This window comes from Salmo salar, chromosome 19 (assembly GCF_965601325.2).
Source record: "Salmo salar chromosome 19, fSalSal1, whole genome shotgun sequence".
NCBI classification, from domain to species: domain Eukaryota; kingdom Metazoa; phylum Chordata; class Actinopteri; order Salmoniformes; family Salmonidae; genus Salmo; species Salmo salar.
In genome coordinates, this window is record NC_138309.1 from 58,856,229 (window position 1) to 58,879,674 (window position 23,446).

Below are 23,446 nucleotides of genomic sequence, written 5' to 3' on the forward strand. Positions count from 1 at the left end.
ACTATACAGCATGACGCAATGCATTCAGTTGAGCATTAAACGATGAACCATCAAATTATTTACAGGTATTTTTTTAGAATGGACAAGAAGTGTTAAGGTTAAAGCGTTGCTTGTTTTAAAAAAAATTAAACATATGTCTGAGTTTCATGTTTGAGTTGATTTTCTTGTCAACCCGTCTGCTACAAGACATCGCTGACCCTGGCCCCATACTGTAACGACAACATAGAGTGGGGTCAGAGTTCAGACAGAGGTCAAACCAAAGGACTATGACTCTGGCTCTAGGTGTATATAATTAGATTTTCGGACAAGTTATCCTGCAGCCCAATTAAAGTGGGATTTGATTTTACACTACACCGTGGACCTAAATGGTATAGGCCTATATGAATATTTGCACCTCCAAGGGCTTCCAAAGTGTGAAAAGTAAGACATACTTGAACATGAGCTTCTCAAATATGAACTGTCCCATGGTATCCATCCTGTGTGGAGTACACTAGAAATATAGTCATGGATGTAACAGTCTAATTGAAGTGGTGTTGTAATATTAATAAAGTGTCCAATAGCCTACAATTTCCCATTAATAATGCTAACCTTTCCAATTCAAATGTCCTCATCCAGAGGATGGTATGTGGTGGTGCTTGGGGATCTGGGTCAGGTGTTGGTGAGATGATTGCTGGTGCGACCGCTAAGCAGCGGCAGCGTGCATAGGGCTGAGATCCCCTTGCCTCTTCAGCAATTATGGGGAATGTGGCAGCTGCCTGCAGGGTGTGTTGGTAGATCCCGGTATATCTCACCGATGTGTGTGACCCTGACAATCTCTGGTTTCATGAACCCTAAACCCTAAAATATGTCACAACCAAAACAAAAGCATTGGATTATTGATAAACATCACAAACCTTATCTCTGCTGAGTGCAGTGAAAAAGGTGTGCGTGTGTGTGTGTGTGTGTGTGTGTGTGTGTGTGTGTGTGTGTGTGTGTGTGTGTTTCAAACTTAATGACCCCAGACGAGCAACTGAAACCTCATAGCAAGCCGAATCACTGACTCCCAGATCTTATTAAATTAATAATTAATAATAATTATATGGATTCCCTGCCCTAATGTAATGTATGGTCATAGATGACTAGGTAAATACTGTAGCATGCACCCTAACTACACATAGAACAAAGGTATAAGATACCTAGCAAACCTTTTTCTATTTCAATTAGCAATGGAATTATTTAGTTCACACAGGCCTATAAAACCATTACTGAAGTGTAAATGGGTTGAAATACAGACTTAATATGTGGTATACCTTGTAATTGGTGACATTATATGTAATTTCAATGAAATTATAGTCGATATTTAAAAAATTGAAATAAAATGCACGTGGTACATCTTTGCAAGCTCTACTTCTTACTACAAAACGGAACCTTCTCAACAACATTGGAGGAAAGATGTATGAAGTAGCACCGTTACCATGGAGATAAAATACATATCCGGACGCTCTGAACGAAAAAGACAGGTGGGTCTGGTTTCAAAACAATTCTATTTGGAGTCAGTTTATCCTATTATAAAATAGTAACATTAAAGTAACAATGCTATTTTGTGTCGACACATTTTGTTTACAAAGTATTTACAAACAAATAGGAAGGTTTTACACTGAAAACCTTGTTTTATTGTTCATAGGTTTGATAGCTAGCGTAACGACGCAACAATAACGCCTGAGCTAAAGGTAAAAAATTAAGTAGAACATATTTTGTACCCCTGTTGTCTTAGCTAACATTTGTAGCTACTGTGTTCATACATTATGGCATTTTCTTGCATACAGGAAAATGGATTCAGAATACTTGAAAAGGGGTATGGGAAAATGTCTCATAGAAGGATTAGCCGAGGTGGCCGAGCTTCGCCCCATGGACCCGATCGAATTTCTTGCACAGTGGATTTACAAGTATAAAGAAAACATGGACAATGAGGAGAAAGTGAGTAGTGATGTTCAGACTATTGCCATTATGGGGTAGCCTATACCCAAATGTTGTCTAGACAATCTCATCCAGACGTGCTCTTTGGTAAGCATTAGTTTATTTAGTAAATCTTTTTCTTAAAACTGCATTGTTGGTTAAGGGCTAGTAAGTAAGCATTTCATGGTAAGGTCTACACCTGTTGTATTCGGAGCATGTGACAAATACAATTTGATTTGATTAACTACGTCAATGTATACCTTTCTGAGCCTATACTGTCATTCAATGTTGGTAGATAACGGGACTATAAAAACGCTTGATTATACAATTATTAAGCCAGTATTGTTATGTTATTGGAATATCTCTGATCATTGCAGAAAAAGGCCCTCCAGCAGCAACTGGAGCAGGAGCAGCAGAGAGCCATAGATGAGGCAGTGCACATGAGGCAGATGAAGGAGGAAGAATATAAAATCACAGGGGAAGTCCCAGAAGAACCCAAAGAAACAAAAGTATTTATTGTGTGTGTGTGTGTGTGTGTGTGTGTGTGTGTGTGTGTGTGTGTGTGTGTGTGTGTGCGCACAGCCGGCCCGTTCATTAGTCAGAATTAGGTGGCAGGCTACGTCGGCAGATTGACGAGGGCAGCATTTTCTGAGCTTAACCAAGACGCACCTCCACATAAAACCTCACATAATTCTGCCCAAAGACAATGACAATTTCTCGAAACCAGTGGCATATGGGCTTTTTAGGTGAGTGCTGATGCCGCCCTGATAAGCAGTGCCCACAGGCTGGAGATAAAATGTATGACAATGTAATGAGACGGACACTTTTTACATCATGCAGGTTTCTCCGATCAAATAGCCTAACCTAAATGATGATAAATCAAATACAAAATGTGCTGTCATGTTAACAAACAACATATCCTAAAAACAGGACAGGTCAAAGTAAAATGGACAATATTGTTGTTGTCCAGGAGTTTCACCCCATTGTCATGATCAGTGGTTTCAAGTTTGTATCCGTACATTTTTGAAAAGCTGATCATAGGGAAAAATAAAATACTTCTGCATTTCCCACTGTGTAAACACATTGCAAATAGGCTCACGATAACTCCTGATAAAGTTGGATAGCTGATATTCAGAGATTAAATATCCAAATTCATTAGTCACAGGAATCAGGACTAATAAAGCCAATGCTACAGCCTGTTTTACAAATGGTAGGCTTACCTCAAAGATAGGCATAAAATTAATAAAATTCAATTTCAGGCAACACTGTAGGCTACCTCAGTAAGCACGGACCGACGCCTTTTCGACGTCTTTTTTTTCGTACAGTCCAGACTGGTCTTGATTTCCACATCCACAGACATTGGTTTTTGGTCCGGTCCGGACCAAATCTGAACCAATCATAGTTTGGCTCAGATTTGGTGTGGTCTGGACCAGCCTTGATTTGGCCCAAACATAGTTTATAAATTACTTATTTTCAACTTTCATTCAGAATGAAACATTTGCCTGATTTCAACATCTGGAAAATACATATTTTCAACATCTGGAAAATAAGTATTTTCAACTTTCATTCAGAACCAAAAATGAAACAGATTTCAACGTCTGGAAAATTCGTATCTTTCAACATCCAGAAAATATGCCTTTTCAACGTCCTGGGAAATATGTATTTTAAACATACGGAAAATACATTTTCACCTGTTATTCAAAACCTAAATTGAACCTAACTTCAACGTCTGGAAAATCTGTATTGTAGATGTCTTTTCAATGTAATTTTGCTTACTGGGACTATTCTAGTTTTGCAGGGGACGCCATTTTTGGGTCTCACCTAGGGCGGCAGCACGGCAAGGAACGGCCCTGTGTGTGTGTTTGTGTGTACGATTTAAAGCCCATGTGGGTTGAAATTGTGTTGTTATCTTTTCAGGAAGTTGAGGAAATTCCTGCGACGCCTCCGCCAGCTCCAGTTTCAGAAAGGCCCAAGAAATTAAACCCTCCAACGCTTGCTGCAGTGGAGGAGGGCGATGATGGGGTATGGTTTTTGTAGAATTTTAAGACTTCCTCAGTTCCTCAGATATAACGTTTTCATGCGTTGTTTTCAACAACAAAAATGTTTTTGTGTATGCTTAATATCAGGGAATCTGTGATGTCTTATAAATGTTGGTAGTCTTACATTAGATTTAACTGGTAAATGGCAAGGAAACTAACCAAATTAGTAATATTTGCTTAGAATGTCCATGTTTTGACTAGATGTTCACAAGAGAGCTTCAACTGCATTTTGAAGTATAGATTAGGAACAGCCGCTGGAGAGAGAGTTGAGAATTTTATCGTCCAGGGTTTAATCTCATCAACACATCATCAGATATTTCAAGAGCACCCTACAGGGTCTGGTCAGAGTCAGACCACCAGGGTCATATCACCAGGTGTCATGGAGAATGAGCCGTTGAAATCAGAAGTATCCACCACCTCCACCTCCACCTCTGAAAATGAGCAGGTCACTGAAGAAGTTCAAGACAAAGATAACACCAAACAGGGGGTGACATCCATCCCAGAGCTCAAGAATACTCTGCTAAAATCTGTGTGCCTTTGGTGGTTGCTATACTATCCTCTCTAGGTCACCATTTCTTTCGCACCCCTATATCATCCGAGGGCTTTTCCGGTTCTGTCCATTGGCTGATGATGACTGCTTCTGCACATTCTTTGCATGGCTTGCCCTCTCCCTGAGGTCAAGACATTTGATTCAGAAAGGCTAGACGTGCAGGCTAGAGCTGAGAGCAGGAGGACTAGAAATCTATAAATGTGGATGAATGGCTGCAATGATTCTAATATTGTTTTGTCTCACAAACTGGTCACCAGGTGACTGATCAACCTGAAACCAGTGAACCTGATGAATCTACACAAATAGAGGTAGAGTCAACCTCAGCACAAGAGAATGATGAGGGGGGACAAACTGAGGATCCACAAGACAAACACAAACCTCTTCATCAAGACCAAAAAAAGGTGATGGCTTATACCAAAAAAAGACTGAAACGACGGACATGAGAAATAACAAACTAGAAAAAGAGATAGGAAAGAACATGGATAAATGTGTGCCAGACAAGAGAGGGAGGAATGTCTAGACAAGACAGAAGGGATACAGTGGACAAGTGCACAGTAAAGATCATAGATTACTGAAAAGAAGACAAGTCATTGTGTCTTGCGAGACAGTCAATGTTGTTTTCAGGACTGAAAGAGACAGCCAATGTTGATTTCAGGACTGAATGAATGAAAAGATAGTAGGAGCAAGAATAAAAGAAGCAGGAAAGCTGAATAATCAACCCGAAAAAATATCTTCCTTTTGAGATGCAGTGAGGACATTTTTAGCCAGACAGTCACACTATTATCGAACAACACCAGAAGACGAGAGAGAATAAGTACATTCAGTGAACTGAACCCAGTCATTTTTTTCCAAAAACATTTTCAACAGGTGACTGATGAACCTGATAAACCTGAAACTAGTGAACCTGCTGATTCTACACAAGTAGAGCCAACCTCAGGACCAGAGAATGATGATGTCAAACCAGATGAGACTATGTCTGAGGAGGGACAGGAACATCAGGACCAAGAGAAGGTGACGGCTTCATGTGACACACCCAAGACAGATTAAAATGGTTGATTATGTATTTGTATTTTTAGAGATATGCTGAGGATGTCTACCATCTGTTTTTACCCAAAGACCTAGCAATTGACAAAATAATATTCATTCAGGGAAGGAAAGACAAAATAAAGGGATGACAAACCAGGAGAAGAGAGAGGAAAGATCATGGTGAAATGAGTGCCAGAGAAGAAAAGAAAATACAGTACCAGTCAAAAGTTTGGACACCTACTCATTCAAGGGTTTTTCTTTACATTTTACCAAAAAAATTATATTGTAGAATAATAGTGAAGACATCACAACTATGAAATAACACATATGGAATCAGGTAGTAACCAAAAAAGTGTTAAACAAATCAAAATATATGTTATATTTGAGATTCTTCAAAGTAGCCACCCTTTGCCTTGATGACAGCTTTGCACACTCTTGGCGTTCTCCCAACCAGCTTCACCTGGAATACTTTTCCAACAGTCTTGAAGGAGTTCCGACATATGCTGAGCACTTGTCGGCTGCTTTTCCTTCACTCTGCGGTCTAACTCCTCCCAAACCATCTCAATTGGGTTGAGGTCGGTTGACTGTAGAGGCCAGGTCATCTGATGCAGGACTCCGTCACGCTCCTTATTTGTCAAATAGCCCTTACACAGCCTGGAGGTGTGTTGGGTCGTTATACTATTGAAAAATAAATTATAGTCCCACTAAGTCCAAAACCAGATGGGATGGCGTATCGCTGCATAACGCTGTGCTGTTGTTGTGCTGGCATGCTGTTTAAGTGTGCCTTGAATTCTAAATAAATCACTGACAGTTTCACCAGCAAAGCACCCCCACACATCACACCTCCTCCTCCATGCCTCATGGTTGGAACCACACATGCAGAGAACACCCGTTCACCTACTCTGCGTCTCACAAAGACATGGCGGTTGGAACCAAAAATCTCAAATTTGGACTCATCAGACCAAAGGACAGATTTCTAATGTCCATTGCTCGTGTTTCTTGGCCCAAGCAAGTCTCTTCTTATTGGTGTCCTTTAGTAGTGTTTTTTTTGCAGCAATTCAACCACGAAGGCCTGATTCACTCAGTCTCCTCTGAACAGTTGATGTTGAGATGTGTCTGTTACTTGAACTCTGTGAAGCATTTATTTGGCCTGCAATTTCTGAGGCTGGAAACTCTAATGAACTTATCCTCTGCAGCAGAGGTAACTCTGGGGCTGCATTTCAAACACTTAAAAGACACACCCTATCCCCTCAGCCCTCAAATTAGGTGGATACTTCTGATGACGTATCATGACGTCTGACGAGTATACACTTGCAGGGCAAGGGGCAAGGGAGGAAGGAATGAATTTGAAATGGACCGCCCTTGTCAATCGTTCATCCCGCGATGATTGTGCTTTCAGCCAGCTTGTGGGTGCTTTATATGCGCTTCAGTCAATTATGATTGCATGTCTACTTATATTAACTATATCATTATTAATATATGCCTACTGTATGATAGCTAGCAAATTAATTTCCCAAAGCTAACCAAACAAAAACATCATTACTTTTACGAGACGTGTTTGTGCATTAGTAGCACAATTTCTAACTTATTTACATTCGTTTTTACTTACACTTGTATGTTGACTCCATATTAACGTTAAGGTTTTAAGTTTTGGCTGACCTTTCTTAGCGGGTGTACAAACATCGCATATTGAATTATGGGGCGTTTCAGGCACCGAAGTGAACATAATTGTACACTCGCAAACTCCATTAAAAACAAGGGCTGAGGGGCTTACGTTGCAAATTTCCCTTGCTTGGCTAATCATTTGGACCGGCGACAAATATGTCCGCGGGGATTCCCCCAAGGGCATAAGGCAAGGGTAAGTGGACAAGGGTGTGTCTTTTATGATTTTGAAATGCAGCCTGGGTCTTCCTTTCCTGTGGCGGTCCTCATGAGAGCCAGTTTCATCATAGAGCTTGATGGTTTTTGCGACTGCACATGAAGAAATGTTCTAAGTTCTTGAAATGTTCCGTATTGACTGACCTTCATGTCTTAAAGTAATGATGGACTGTCGTTCCTCTTTGCTTATTTGAGCTGTTCTTGCCATAATATGGACTTGGTCTTTTACAGAGTTCAAGTAACAGACTTTTACATCATGTAAGATGGCGCCGGAGCAGAAGGCAGACGTTTTACGTGCCCCCAACCGATTGTGTTTTTTGGTTTGTTTATCTGCGTTGTTTTTAACTTATTTTTTTACTATTTATTGCCATAATGTTGCTGCTACCATCTCTTATGACCGAAAATTACTTCTAGACATCAGGACTGCGATTACTCATCATGGACTAGCAGAATCCTTTTTCTTCTTTCACGGCTCTGACGAGGCCGAGGTGGAGGATATACAGCTCCCTTCGGGAACAGGCACCCGACCCCAGTGATCTGCATGAAGAGGAGGCGGAGAAAGAGAGGCCGGAGAACGGGCTGCCTTAGAAGTCCGAGGCGATCGAATAAACCCCCACTCCCCATAATTCTGCTAGCAAACATACAATCTTTGGACAATAAAATGGATGAGTTATTGGGAAGATTAAACTACCAACAGGACATTAAAAACTGTAACATCTTATGCTTCACGGAGTTGTGGCTGAACGACGACAATATCCACATACAGCTGGCTGGTTAAACGATGTACCGGCAGGATAGAACAGCAGCGTCTGGTAAGACAAGGGGCGGCGGTCTATGTATTTTTGTAAACAACAGCTGGTGCACGATATCTAAGGAAGTCTCGAGCTATTGCTCGCCTGAGGTAGAGTTTCTCAAGATAAGCTGCAGACAACTACCTACCGAGATAGTTTTCATCTATATTCTTTGTAGCTGTTTACATACCACCACAGTCAGAGGCTGGCACTAAGATAGCATTGAATGAGCTGTATTCCGCCATAAGCAAACAAGAAAACGCTCACCCAGAGGCGGCGCTCCTAGTAGCCGGGGACTTTAATGCAGGGAAACTTCAATCAGTTTAACCAAATTTCTATCAGCATGTTAAATGTGCAACCAGAGGGAAAAGAACTATGGACCATCTATACTCCACACACAGATATGCATACAAAGCTCTTCCTTGCCCTCCATTTGGCAAATCTGACCATAATTCCATCCTCCTGATTACTGCTTACAAGCTAAAATTAAAGCAGGAAGCACCAGTGACTAGATCAAGGGTCAGAGAAGCAGAGCTAGCTCAGGACGGCGCACAGACTGGAATATGTTCCAGGATACCTCCGATGGCATTGAGGAGTACACCACATCTGTCATTGGCTTTATCAATAAGTGCATCAATGATGTCGTCCCCACAGTGACCGTACGTACATACCCCAACCAGAAGCCATGGATTACAGGCAGCATCCGCACTGAGCTGAAGGCTAGAGCTGCCGCTTTCAAGGAGCGGGACTCTAACCCGGAAGCTTATAAGATATCCTGCTATACCTTCCGATGAACCATCAAACAGGCAAAGCGTCAATACAGGACTAAGATCAAGTCTTACTACACCGGCTCTGACGCTCGTCGGATGTGGCAGGGCCCGCAAACCATTACAGACTACAAAGGGAAGCACAGCCGAGAGCTGCCCAGTGACACGAGCCTGCCGGACGAGCTAAACTACTTCTATGCTCGCTTCGAGACAAATCACACTGAAACATGCATGAGAACACCAGCTGTACCCGAAGATTGTGTGATCACGCTCTCCGCAGCCGATGTGAGTAAGACCTTTAGACAGGTCAACATTCACAAGGCTGCAGGGCCAGATGGATTACCAGGACGTGTACTGCGAGCATGCGCTGACCAACTAGCGAGTGTCTTCACTGACATTTTCAACCTCTCCCTGTCCAAGTCTGTAATACCAAGATGTTTTAAGCAGACCACCATACACACACACACACACTATACATTCACATGGATTTAGTAATGTAGATAATTGGTAGTGGTGGAGTAGGGGCCTGAGGACACACAGTGTGTTGTGAAATCTGTTAATGTATTGTAATGTCTTAAAATTGTGTAAACTGCCTTAATTTTGCTGCACCCCAGGAAGAGTAGCTGCTGCTTTGGCAGCAGCTAATGGGGATCCATAATAAATACAAATACAAAAATACTGACATTTTCAGCCTCTCCCTGTCTGAGTCCGTAATACCAACATGTTTTAAGCAGACCACCATAGTGCCTGTGCCCAAGAACACTAAGGTAACCTGCCTAAATGACTACCGACCCGTAGCACTCACGTCTGTAGCCATGAAGTGCTTTGAAAGGCTGGTTATGGCTCACATCAACACCATTATCCCAGAAACCCTAGACCCACCCAAATTTGCATACCGCCCCAACAGATCCACAGATGATGCCGTCTCTATTGCACTCCACACTGCCCTTTCCCACCTGGACAGAATGAACACCTATGCGAGAATGCTATTCATTGACTACAGCTCAGCGTTCAACACCATAGTGCCCTCAAAGCTCATCAATAAGCTAAGGACCCTGGGACTAAACACCTCCCTCTGCAACTGGATCCTGGACTTCCTGACGGCCGCCCCAGGTGGTAAGGGTAGGTAACAACACATCCGCCACGCTGATCCTCAACACAGGGGGTGCGTGCTCAGCCCCCCCCCCCCCCTGTACTCCCTGTTCACTCATGACTGCACGGCCAGGCACGACTCCAACACCATCATTAAATTTGCCGATGACACAGCAGTAGGCCTGATCACCGACAACAACGAGACAGCCTATAGGGAGGAGGTCAGAGACCTGGCCGTGTGGTGCCAGGACAACAACCTCTCCCTCAACGTGATCAAGACAAAGGAGATGATTGTGGACTATAGGAAAAAGAGGACTGAGCACACCTCCATTCTCAACGACGGGGCTGCAGTGGAGTAGGTTGAGAGCTTCAAGTTCCTTGGTGTCCACATCAACAAACTAACATGTTCCAAGCACACCATGACAGTCGTGAAGCGGGCACGACAAAACCTATTCCCCCTCAGGAGATTGAAAAGATTTGGCATTGGTCCTCAGATCATCAAAAGGTTCTACAGCTGCACCATCGAGAGTATCCTGACTGGTTGCATCACTGCCTGGTATGGCAACTGCTCGGCCTCCGACCACAACGCACTACAGAGGGTAATGCGAACGACCCAGTACATCACTGCGGCCAAGCTTCCTGCCATGCAGGACCTCTATACCAGGCGGTGTCAGAGGAAGGCCCTGAAAATTGTCAAAGACTCCAGCAACCCTAGTCCTAGACTGTTCTCTCTGCTACCGCACGGCAAGCTGTACCGGAGCGCCAAGTCTAGGTTCAAGACGCTTCGAAACAGCTTCTACCCCTAAGCCGTAAGACTCCTGAACATCTAGTCAAAAGGCTAACCAGACTATTTGCATTTCCCCCCTCTCCACACCACTGCCACTCTCTGTGTATAGTCACTTTAATTAACTCTACCTACATGTACATACTACCTCAACTAACCGGTGCCCCCGCACATTAACTATGTACCGGCACCCCCCCTCTATATATATATATATATATTTTTTTTACTGCTGCTCTTTAATTACTTGTTACTTTTCTCTTATTCTTATCCGTATTTTTTGAAACTGCACTGTTAGTTAGGGGCTCGTAAGTAAGCATTTCACTGTAAGATCTACACCTGTTGTATTCGACGCATGTGACTTATACAATTTATTTGATTTGAAATAGTGCTATCTTCTGTATACCACCCCTACCTTGTCACAACTCAATTGATTGGCTCAAACGCATTAAGAAGGAAAGAAATTCCACAAATTAACCTTTAACAAGGCACACCTGTTAATTGAAATGCATTCTAGGTGACTACCTCATGAAGCTGGTTGAGAGAATACCTATTGTGCAAAGCTGTCATCAAGGCAAAGGGTGGCTACTTTGAAGAATCTCATATAAAATATATTTTGATTTGTTAAACACTTTTTTGGTTACTACATGATTCCATATGTGTTATTTCATAGTTTTGATGTAGAACATAGTGAAAATAAAGAAAAACCCTGGAATGAGTAGGTGTGTCTAAACTTTTGACTGATACTGTATGTCTAGACAAGACAGAATGAGGAGTCAAGTCTGAAGGAGGAAGGTGTTGTGAGGTGTTCAGTCAACCAAGAGTTAACAGACAGGGATCAGGATATCAGAGGAGAAGGCGATATTGCATGTGACGTCAGAGGCAGGTTTAAAACATGTTTTATTACTCAACCAGTTTCCCTCTGACAAACTCAACATAGGAGACCGATAACCCTGTCCCAAGTGACACTGTTGATCGCACACAAGAAGGGGCAGCCTCAGAGAGTGATGATGTCAGACCCGATGTGATGCAATCTGAGGAGGGAGTGGAGGCGGGAGTGGAGGAGGGAGCGGAGATGTCACAGGGGGCACTTGAACATACAACTCTTGATGACCAAGCCAAGGAGAAGGTTAACACGGAGAAGGCTTTTGTTTCGAGAGACATTTACACTGTTCAACTACAATGATAGCATGCATAACATATAAGAAGACATTCTCAAGAGTGAATGACTAAGGAAAACAGGTTTAAACAGTGTATCAGTTCCACCTAAACCTGGTTCTTTTTTTCAGGAGGAAGAGGAGGAAGAAGAGGACAACTAAGATGTGGAATGATAATTTTCCTACATTATCTGCACAAAGACATTTTAGTCATTAGTTAGTTCAAATGCAATGATAGCCTAAATATCTATATGTTATAACATTCTACATCTTATAAATCAGTAGAGAAGCTCGACTGACGCCTAATGAAATGCATGTCTCCAAGATGGAGATATATCTCAACTTGTGTAATATGTCAATTTAACAATCTCTATTCAGTTTGCTTTGAATAAATTTGTGTAAAGTTGTGCATCCAATTGTATTTATTATGAATGCCATTTTTTAAGCAGTCAAATGTTTAATTGATGTGGTGATTCTTTTTCTGGTTCTTGTAGTTAGAAAAACCATGACAGTAGGCAGGAGGACACTTTAGATATGATCAGCTTATCATGTGCTCTTTGAACGCTACAGATGGATGTGCCACATGGTTGATGGTGATAGCGCCACTCTGAGGCTGCATTTAAACAGGCAGCCCAATTCTGAAATTGTTCCACTAATTGGTATTTTGACCAATTACATCAGATCTTTCACGTCGGTTATTTTTCAGAGCTGATCTGATTGGGCAAATGACCAATAAGTGACAAAAATATCAGAATTCAGCTGCCTGTCTAATCGCATCTTTAACGCAGTGTAATTGGCCATGCCTGTGCGGCATCAATCCAATCACTTTGCTGGCGAGACAGCGACTGAATAGCTCATATAACTTTTATCTATGTACTTTCGAAATCACTTGTGAAATATCAAAACAATGTTTGGTCAACGATTGGGCTGGATTTAATTATTCGGGGATTTAAACCCAGCCTGCAACGTGTGAGTCATAAGGGGCCAATCTGTGCCAAGGGTTGACCGCGTGCCTCCATTATTGAGCGTGTTCAGGGTCCAAGTTGTTTCGTGTTGAATTTCCTTTCCTTTCCTATTTCGATACAAAGACAACTTTTGCGATGGATGTTGTGGTCCAGTCATTGGGCGCAGTTGTTGCCTTAATCGCTACTGGTTTGCGCTCTTTCAGTGACTTGTTTTTGACGCAGCCATCGAGGGCCACTCTCAAACATTTAGAGGAGACTGACCTCAAACCATTGACAGGAGGTATGTTTATAAAATACTTTCTAAATGTGTTATCTCACGTATTGGTGTACAATGGATGGTTACAGAATGTATTGGTGACAATTGCAATTATCCCCATAAGCCCCATAAGCCTATCTGAACTGAAGTAGCCTTGCCCTAGCGTTTTGAATCATGTCAGTTTCTTCTCGTGACCTCGACAAGTCGCAATATTTAATAAACCTTTTTTTTAACATACTTTACGGTTTGTCAGTGCATTTGGTCCTGTTGGCGGTTGACTTAATTATACTTTCCTATGGATACTTTGTCTCCCATTCCTACCGCCAAAAGGACTAACTGCACGGACAACCGGTCACGTATGTTCAAATATCATTTTATTCAACATTCTGTCTGGTAGCGTTCTTGAGGTAACTGTCCTGATCGAAATGTTAAGTTCTGCCCCACAATGTCGGGTTTCCAGGCAACCCGTGACATGAATTTGCTTAATTTTAACCTTGCAACTTGTTTCTCACTTAGAGCGTAAGCCTTTGAAGGCCAAACGTTTATGGGAGAAGTCTGGAGCTGTTATCATGGCAGTAAGGCGGCCTGGATGATTTTTGTGCAGAGAGGTATAGTTGGAGTCACTGTTTTCCTTTGCGCTTGTAAACGCATTATTACAGAATTGATTTGATGTTACAGTAACACATTGAGGTGTAAATCTGTATTTGCGTATTTACCGGGGTGTGTTCTGAGTGAATTTGAGGTACAAGTACCATGTTTGTTAGTAACAGACATGATCGTTGCATTTGGCTTTCATCAAACAGATTTGTTTAGTTTAGAATTTTTTTATTTAAGTAGAAGATCAGTTAGTCAATGTGTGCAGCCACATGGCTATAAACAAACTATTGTAAAAATCTACCTGCAACAGCGCATGCTGGGATATGAGACACTAATATCTTTCACTCCTGATAACTTCAACAGTTGTAAGTACACAATGTGGTGTTGATTCCACTGACCCAAATGATACTTAATCTGTTTTGTCACACACACCAGATAGCTGCAGTGAAATGTGGTGTTTTACAGGGTTAGCCATAGTAGTATGATAGCCCCTAGAGATAATTAGGGTTAAGTGCTTTGCTCAAGGGCTCATTGTCAGCTTGGGTATCTGACCCAGTGACCTTTCGGTTACTGGCCCAACGGTCTAACCACTGGCTACCTGCCACCTGCAGGTATTCACCGCAGGTGGTGTCCATTTAAATCCCACTGGTGATAACCCCACTAGAATCAACACTTGGCCATAATTCAAATCTTTTGGCTTCAACGTCATTAATATTATAGGCTACTTCATGATTATTTCTTCTGCCAGGCTGTGGTCTGATCTAGGCCCTGTGTCATTTGGCAATTGGCTTATGTGGTGTAATCCTCCAGGAGGCCGCTGAGCTGTCCTCTCTGAAGCCCCAGCTGGAGGAGCTCGGGGTCCCTTTGTATGCTGTAGTGAAGGAGGACATCGGCACAGAGATCCAGAACTTCAGACCCTACTTCAATGGGGAGATCTTCATGGATGAAAAGGTGCGTAGGCTGGGTTTCACGGTCTAATTTACAGAAAATGAATCCTCTTGTCCAATGAGTGCCATTGTTGGTCATATCTCAACTAGTTATGTATGCGACATGATTATTGTAAAATGAATAGAGCCAATTTTTTGCAACTCCAAAGCCTTCTGCTTTGTGTCACAGAGATGTTTCTATGGGCCCCGTGAGCGTAAGATGGGTCTGTTGGCGTTCCTCCGTCTGGGCGTGTGGATGAATGGTCTGCGAGCCTTCAAGAACGGCTTCTTAGGGAATGTGTTTGGAGAAGGCTTTGTGCTGGGTGGGGTGTTCGTCATTGGAGCAGGCCAGCAGGTAGGTCTTCACAGGAAACATTAATTTCGCCGTCTCACTGATGCATGGGTAGTAAAATAAGTGTTTTTGAGGGAAATGCTGGCTAAATGAATCAAATGGTGCCACCAAAGCCAAAATCTTTTTCGTCTGCAGGGTGTACTGCTGGAGCACAGGGAGATGGAGTTCGGGGATAAGGTCAACATTCTGGATGTCCTGAAAGCTGCCAGAAAAGTACAAACTGAACTTGTGTCTTTGGAGAAGAAGTAATGTGCCTTTTGCGAGAAACTGAAACGACAAATTCCACCCAATTTAGGAGGTAGAAGGGGTGGGTAGATGCAGTCTTGTTTGTAGTTGCCATGTTCTCTCTGGGATCTTTAGGGGCTTGTCTGCTGATGTGTAGTTGCCGTGTTGTCTGAGTGTGTTTATGATGGTCTGTGTCTAAACTCTGTGGAGGGACCAGACTTGATGCTTTACACAAGTCTCCCCATTTGGTCGACACACAGCAGGCGGGCTACCTGAAAGACCTCTGTTTGACAATAAAGATCTCGTTATGCATCAGTACCTCTGATCTCTTTTCTCTGGCAGGTTAATGATTGACTTGACACAGATTTTCACATGTCTGTTTCAGAAATGTCTAATTCAACCATATTGACTACTCATGTTAATCTGACATGTTTTGGTTATATTCAACTACGATTTAGTTGCCAATGTTTAATGCTGTGCATTTTGAGTCTTGACTGTTTTAATAAGAACTTGGCTAGCTTTAAGTCGGTCACTGTGTAAGGGCTGTGATTGGCTGAATCGTCAATCATTCAAATGACCCTCTGGCAGCCTCCTGTTTAAGTGGGAAGTATAGGGTGTGTGACATCCGGACTTCGCACTGTTGGACAGACGACAAACTGAAGCAGAGGGAGCAACACTGCATGTCGTGTCAATTCTATGTCCTGGGAAATCTACAGCAACAAGTTGGTATTTTGTCTCTTAGGGGTTAAATATGATACTTAATGCATGTGCACTTATTTTCAGAACTAGAGGTAAACAAGTTGACTCAGTGACTACCTATACAGGGATTTTATACAATGTAAATGTATGAGGAATGAAGGTGGACTTGCTCTTCAACTTAAGTCTGCCACTTGTACATCAGCTGCCACACTGAATTGTCTCTTCAAATGCTTAGTGACTGTAGGGTTAATTACTAGTGGCAAACACATGTAATTGTTTTTGTCCAACTTTGACTCTCTTGGATACAGCAGTGCATTTACACTTTACGTCTTGGGTAATCGGATCATTTTCTTAAACATACTGTGAACGCCCAATGTGTGAGCTTGTGATTGACACAGATACTGTGGTTGTCACCCCCCCAAAAAAGGACCTTGCTCTGTTTTGCAACTGTCCAAATAACTAAGCAGAAATGTGTCAACTGGTTTCAGAATTGATTCATCAGGTTTTGAGATTGTTTATAGCCCTGTCCGGAAGCAGATGGTTTTCTGTGTATGCATGACATTTACAATATCACACTTAGTCATAAGATGATCTACAGCTTACAAAATGTAGCATTGAGTGTCCAATCGGTTTGTGATATGAGACTTCAGACATTTTCACTGCATTTGTGACCTTTTCTGAGACAGTGTGCATTCATGAGATAATACAAATGGAGCCTTATCAGAACTGAGTCATGGTTGGGACACCATGTGCCCTTGAATCAACCAGGGCAAAGGCAACACCATGGCTCCTCATAGTTAGGAAATAAAATGTACTGTTGCAGAAAAGGGGGAGGAATTCTACTGGAGCAAATCAGTTTCTCATTTCACTTCCACACTTGATCTGTTATACTGCTCAGTCTATCTACTGAAGATACCCTTGTTGGTGGTCTGTTTTGAGACATTCTGTTCTTCCCCCCCCCCCCAAGTATGAACTTGTACATGCCCACTCAAAGATTTCAAAGGAATGGGCTGACAACTATATCTCCCACCCATTCCTTTCAAATCCATGAGGATTGAGAAAGTGTATACTACTGACCAAGTTTATATGCACACGATATCCTGTTATTTGGGGTGTTTTTTTAATGCATAAATATCTCATTTACAATTACCCGGAAAAGGTATCACGGTTGAGAAACCCTAAGATGCCTGGGATATGCTGATCTTACACTTCAAAGTGAGCCAGCTACTTTCACCCCTAAATTTCTGCTTATATCTGACATTTGGTAAGCTGTAATTTCCAACTTTTGGTAGGCCATTTGTCTATTGTAGTTAGATGCATGCAGCTTTTCAGTCATAGCCCAACTTGTTGCCCCATAAGACTAAATACAGTTGTGCTCACCAGAATGTCTTTACATTGATAGAATGAATGTTAGTAATCTACACTGAACAAAAATATAAACATGTAAAGTGGTGGTCCCATGTTTCATGATCTGAAATAAAAAATCCCAAACATTAGCCATATGCACAAAAAGCTTATTTAAGAACATGTTGCGCACATTTTTATCCCTGTTAGTGAGCATTTTCTCCTTTGCCAACATATGCCACACCAGTCAGGTGGATGGATTATCAAGAAGCTGATTAAACAGCATGATCATTACACCGCTGCCCCTTGTGCTGGAAACAAAAGGCCACTCTAAAATGTGTGGTTTTGTGACAACACAACGCTACAGATGTCTCAAGTTTTGAGGGAGTGTGAAAATGCCATACTGACTGCAGGAATGTCCACCAGAGCTGTTGCCAAAGAATTGAATGTTAATTTCTCTACCATAAGCCGCAATGTCGTTTTAAAGAATTTGTCAGTACGTCCAACTGGCCTCACAGTCACAGACCACACGTATGGTGTCGTGTGGGCGAGCGGTTTGCTGATGTGAACAGAGTGCCCCATGGTGGCGGTGGGGTTAAGGTATGGGCAGCCATAAAAACAGTGGAGATTGGTCCTGTGCCAAATGTCCAAATGTCATCAGTGCTTTTATTGTGAAGTGAAAACGTCTAGGGGCAACAATGGCTCAGCCGTGAAGTGGTAGGCCACACAAGCTCACATAACGGGACCTCTGAGTGCTGAAGCTTGTAGCTTGTGAAAATCGGCAGTCCTCGGTTGGAACACTCACTACCGAGTTTCAAACTGCCTCTGGAAGCAACGTCAGCACAAGAACTGTTTGGTGGGAGCATCATGAAATGGCCGAGCAGCCGCACACAAGCCTAAGATCATCATGCGCAATGCCAAGCGTCAGCTAGAGTGGTGTAAAGCTCTCCGCAGCCCGACGGGACGAATCTGGGTTTAGTGGATGCCAGGAGAATGCTATCTGCCCCAATGCATAGTGGCAACTGTACATTTTGGTGGAGGAGGAATAATGGTCTGGGGTTGTTTTTCATGGTTTGGGCTAGGCCCCTTAGTTCCAGTGAAGGGAAATCTTAACGCTATAGTATACAATGACATTCTAGAGACGGTTCTGTGCTTCCAACTTTGTGGCAACAGTTTGGGGAAGGCCCTTTCCTGTTTCAGCATGACAATTCCCCCGTGCACAAAGTGAGGTCCATACAGAAATGGTTTGTCGAGATCAGTGTGGAAGAACTTGACTGGCCTGCACAGAGCCCTGACCTCAACCCCATCAAACACCTTTGGGATAAATTGGAACACAGACTGTGAGCCAGGCCTAATCGCCCAACATCAGTGCTCGACTTCACTAATGCTGTTGTGGCTGAACGGAAGCAAGTCCCCGCAGCAATGTTCCAACATCTAGTGAAAAGCCTTCCCAGAACAGTGGGAACTGTTATAGCAGCAAAGGCGGGACCAACTCCATATTAATGCCCATGACTTTGGAATGAGCTGTTCGACGAGCAGGTGTCCACATACTTTTGATCATGTAGTGTACGACTTAAGTTTGTCTTGAGTGCATATTTTATGTGTATATAGTTGAAATCGCCTACTGTCTGCTTGCATAAGGTGTCCACATACTGCCCACATTACACCCACATTCGCATTTTATCAAGCAACGCTGAAATAAATGAATCATTTTTCCACTGCTGTCCCTTGAGACAAATTAACAGCAGTATCATTGTACTGCAAGAAATGCATAATTCTGCAGGAGTTTATATTATATCACACTACATGTGAGTGGTTATAGGCCTACAGTCAGTGTTCTTATTTCAGTTACCATTCTATTTAACCCCTATGAATTTAAATGAGGAATATTCTGTTTATTCATGGATACAGGGATACTTGTGAACGGGATATCAAAGGTGCATGTAAACAGCTTATCCTGAATAAGACCTTAAGCGGGATATGAGCTACTAGCCGGAATACTGTGTGCATGTAAATGTGGTCAATGACAAGGCAGAGAAAATGAATAGGGCTTTGGTGTGTTAAAGGCCCAGTGCACTCAAAAACAATATTTTTCTCTGTTTTGACTTTCCATGGGGACATCACCATGAGGTAAATTAGTTAATAGATCAATAAGAAAGAGGTTCCAAATCTCTCTGTCAACAACAGCAAATGTTCTGTTTTCCCCACCTCACTCAGACCACTTCCAGACAGTCCTAGCAAGATTCTTGCTTGAGAAATTTCCCTTTGCTAAAAAGCTTTTTTTGTTTCTTTTTGACCATTTTAATTGAAAACAATCACAGTAAGGTACTTTAATTGTTACCCAGAAATGATTTGATGTTAAGATAAAAACGTCTGCATTGGACCTTTTTAAATCAGTTTTGTCTGTCCCTGCAGTGCTGTCTTTCCTCCTGGAGGGGGAGCTCCTGTCTCTCAGTGTATGGTCTGTGGGCCTCGGGGTGCTGGTTGCCTGGCTGGCTGGCCTTATCTTGGCCAACACTGACCTGTTCCTGACCAAGTCAGCCCCGTCCACTCTGGAGCACTTGGAGAACATGGAGCTCAAATCAACACCCGCAGCCGGTGAGACCAAAACAAAAGCTTTACTGGTTAACTTTCATTAGCTGATTTAGCTTTGAATGGAAAAGCACTTCTAGAATAATCTCCCAGCAGTGGAGTGGTCTTTGATTCAGTGCCAATTTAAATATGTAACGTATACACCTGAAAGCTTCTTACTATTGTGTGCAATATTGTTGGTTGTGTCTCTGCAGATAAGACTGTTAAAGCCAGGAGTCTGTGGGAAAAGACTGGTGCGGTACTCATGGCTGTGAGGCGCCCCGGATGATCCTTATGCAGAGAGGTACAGTATATTTGTAGGGGTATGAGTGTGTATGCATGATGTATATGTGGCTGTGTATACTCATGGAATTGTGCACATACTCATTCTCCAGGAGGCCTCTGAGCTGTCCTCTCTCAAGCCCCAGCTGGAGGAGCTCGGGGTCCCTTTGTATGCTGTAGTGAAGGAAGACATCGGCACAGAGATCCAGAAATTCAGACCCTACTTCAATGGGGAGATTTTTGTGGATGAGAAGGTCAGTTATATTCGCTGAACTTTTCTCCAATCAGGTAATGTGAGAAAGACTAATGATAGGAAGTTGTCTTTTACAGCAAGGTTTCTATGGTCCCAAGCCGAGGAGGATGGGACTGGGTCTTGGTCTGGCTCGTCTGGGGGTGTGGCAGAACCTCCTTCGAGCCAGGAAGAAGGGTTACCAGGGTAACAAGAAGGGGGAGGGCTTCATCCTCGGTGGTGTTTATGTGATTGGAGCAGGGAAACAGGTAAGTTCCTCATTTCCTCTACTGGTTTCATCATATGAGTTTATATATTTTAAACGTTGTGTGTTATTCTGAAGGGTATTCTGCTGGAGCACCGGGAGAAGGAGTTTGGGGACAAAGCTGACCGTCCCTCTGTCCTGCAGGCGGCAAAGACGATCAAGAAGGGGAAATAGATTGGATATTGAAAGATGGCCGTAAAGTCAAGGCCTCAGAAGTAGTGTACATGTACATGTACTGTTAATTGGACATATTATTGTATACTGAACAAAAATACAAATGCAACATGCAACAATTTCAAAGATTTAACTGAGTTACAGTTCATATGAGGAAATGAATCAATTTAAATACATTCATTAGGCACGAATCTATGGACTGGGAATATCACATGACTGGGAATACAGATATGCATATGTTGGTCACAGATACAGTACCAGTGAAAGTTTGGAAACCTATTTATTCAAGGGTCTTTATTTTTACTATTTTCTACATTGTAGAATAATAGTGAAGACATCAAAACTAGGAAATAACACATATAGAAACATGTAGTAACCAAAAAAGTGTTAAAGAAATAAAAATAGTTTTTAAATGTTTGATTCATTGTCCTGTTGATAAACAAATGATAGTCCCACTGAGCGCAAACCAGATGGGATGGTGAATCGCTGCAGAATGCTGTGGTAGCCATGCTGGTTAAGTGTGTCTTGAATTCTAAATAAATCAGACAGTGTCACCAGCAAATCACCATCACACCTCCTCCTCCATGCTTCACGGTGGGAACCACACATGTGGAGATCATCCGCTCACAAAGACACAGAGGTTGGAACCAAAAATTGAAAATTTGGACTCATCAGACCAAAGGACAGATTTCCACCGGTCTAACGTCCATTGCTCGTGTTTCTTAGCCCAAACAAGTCTCTTCTTCATGGTTGAATTCTTTGCAGCAATTCAACCATGAAGGCCTGATTTACGCAGTCTCCTCTGTACAGTTGATGTTAAAATGTGTCTGTTACTTGAACTATGTAAAGCATTTATCTGGGTTGTAATTTCAGAGGCTGGTAACTCTAATGAACTTATCCTCTGCGGCAGAGGTAACCCTGGGTCTTCCTTTCCTGTGGCATTCCTCATGAGAGCCAGTTTCATCATAGCGCTTGATGGTTTTTGCAACTGCACTTGAAGAAACTTTCAACGTTCTTGATTGACTGACCTTCATGTCTTAAAGTAATGGGCTGTTGTTTCTCTTAGCTTATTTGAGCTGTTCTTGTCATAATATGGACTTGGTCTTTTACCAAATATGGTTATCTTCTGTATACCACCCCTACCTTGTCACAACATAACTGATTGGCTCAAACACATTAAGGAAATACATTCCACAAATTAACTTTTAACAAGGCACACCTGTTCATTGAAATGCATTCCAGGTGACTACCTCATGAAGCTGGTTGAGAGAATGCCAAGAGTGTGCAAAGCTGTCATCAAGGCAAAAGGGTGGCTACTTTGAAGAATCTAATATATTTTATATTTTGATTTGTTTAACACTTTTTTGGTTACTACATGATTCAATATGTGTTATTTCATAGTTTTGATGTATTCACTATTATTCTACAATGTAGAAAATAGTCAAAGTAAAGAAAAACCCTTAAATGAGTAGGTGTGTCCAAACTTTTGACTGGTACTGTACCTTAAAAAAAATGGGCCTCACGATGGCAACAGGATCTTGTCAGGGTATTTTTGTGCGTTCAAATTTCCATCGATAAAATGCAATTGTGTTTGTTGTTCCTAGTTTATGCCTGCCCATACCATAACCCCACTGCCATCATGGGGCACTCTGTTCACAACGTTGACATCAGCAAATCGCTCACCCACACAATGCCATGCACATGGTCTGTGGTTGTGAGGCTGGTTGGACGTACTGCCAAATTCTCTAAAACGATGTTGAGGCGACTTATGGTAGAGAAATTAACATTCAATTCTCTGGCAATAGCTCTGGTGGACATTCCTGCAGTCAGCATGCCAATTGCATACTCCCTAAAAACTTGAGTCATCTGTGGCATTGTGTTGTGACAAAACTTAACATTTTAGTGGCTTTTTAATGTCCCCAACAGAAGGTGAACCTGTGTAATGATGATGCTATTTAGTCAGCTTCTTGATATGCCCCATATGTCAGGTGATGGATTATCTTGACAAAGGATGCATGCTCACTAACAGGGATGTAAACAACGTTGTGCGCAATATTTGAGAGAAATAAGCTTTTTGTACATATGGAACATTTCTGGGATCTTTTATTTCTGTTCATGAAACGTGGGACCAACACTTTACATGATGCTTAAAAAATGTTGTTCAGTGTATGTATGGTAGGCAAAGCAAAGACTTCAACAATATACAGAAGCTAAGAAAACCATCTGATTCGTATACAAAGAAAACATAAATTAAGTATATAGATCTATTTTGACCTCAGTGTTCAGTAAGGGTGTGTTGCACAAGTCATTTCGCTATGTTAGATATGTCTTTAACAATGCTGAAGGTGTTGTAGTTCTGTGAGTGTGTTAATGATGGTCTGGGTCTAAACTGTTGAGGGACCAGAGCTGATGCATTACACTCAGTTCCACCACTCCAACCAGCTCATACCTGACAGGCTGATAAAATAGTTTTTCATTGTACTGTATACCCTCACGGACAATAAACTGAGCCTTTTGTTTCCACTGGAGTATCATTTAGACAATG

The 23,446-nt window shown here is 42.2% G+C and overlaps 1 protein-coding gene and 2 pseudogenes across 4 annotated transcripts; all 3 read left to right on the forward strand.

Moving 5' to 3' along the window:
* Positions 1-1,397: 1,397 nt before the first annotated feature.
* On the forward strand, positions 1,398-12,425 carry dydc2 (DPY30 domain containing 2). Of its 2 annotated transcripts, XM_014159055.3 has the most exons (9): positions 1,398-1,499; positions 1,664-1,709; positions 1,806-1,956; positions 2,313-2,444; positions 3,853-3,957; positions 4,782-4,925; positions 5,392-5,535; positions 11,800-11,988; positions 12,149-12,425. In XM_014159055.3, exons 3-9 carry the CDS (start codon positions 1,810-1,812, stop codon positions 12,176-12,178), a joined length of 891 nt encoding a protein of 296 aa, XP_014014530.1. In that variant the 5' UTR covers positions 1,398-1,499; positions 1,664-1,709; positions 1,806-1,809; the 3' UTR covers positions 12,179-12,425. The 2 variants fall into 2 exon arrangements, with proteins under 2 accessions (XP_014014530.1, XP_014014533.1); XM_014159058.3 differs by lacking the exon at positions 4,782-4,925.
* Positions 12,426-12,974: 549 nt separating this feature from the next.
* LOC106579279 (peroxiredoxin-like 2A) lies at positions 12,975-15,652 on the forward strand (annotated as a pseudogene). Its single transcript, XR_001322620.3, has 5 exons — positions 12,975-13,261; positions 13,754-13,845; positions 14,645-14,785; positions 14,951-15,115; positions 15,248-15,652. The product of XR_001322620.3 is annotated as a peroxiredoxin-like 2A (transcript).
* A 267-nt stretch (positions 15,653-15,919) lies between these two features.
* LOC106579278 (peroxiredoxin-like 2A) lies at positions 15,920-23,422 on the forward strand (annotated as a pseudogene). The gene is made up of 6 exons (XR_014381647.1): positions 15,920-16,059; positions 19,796-19,978; positions 20,167-20,255; positions 20,347-20,487; positions 20,564-20,731; positions 20,806-23,422. The product of XR_014381647.1 is annotated as a peroxiredoxin-like 2A (transcript).
* Positions 23,423-23,446: the final 24 nt, after the last annotated feature.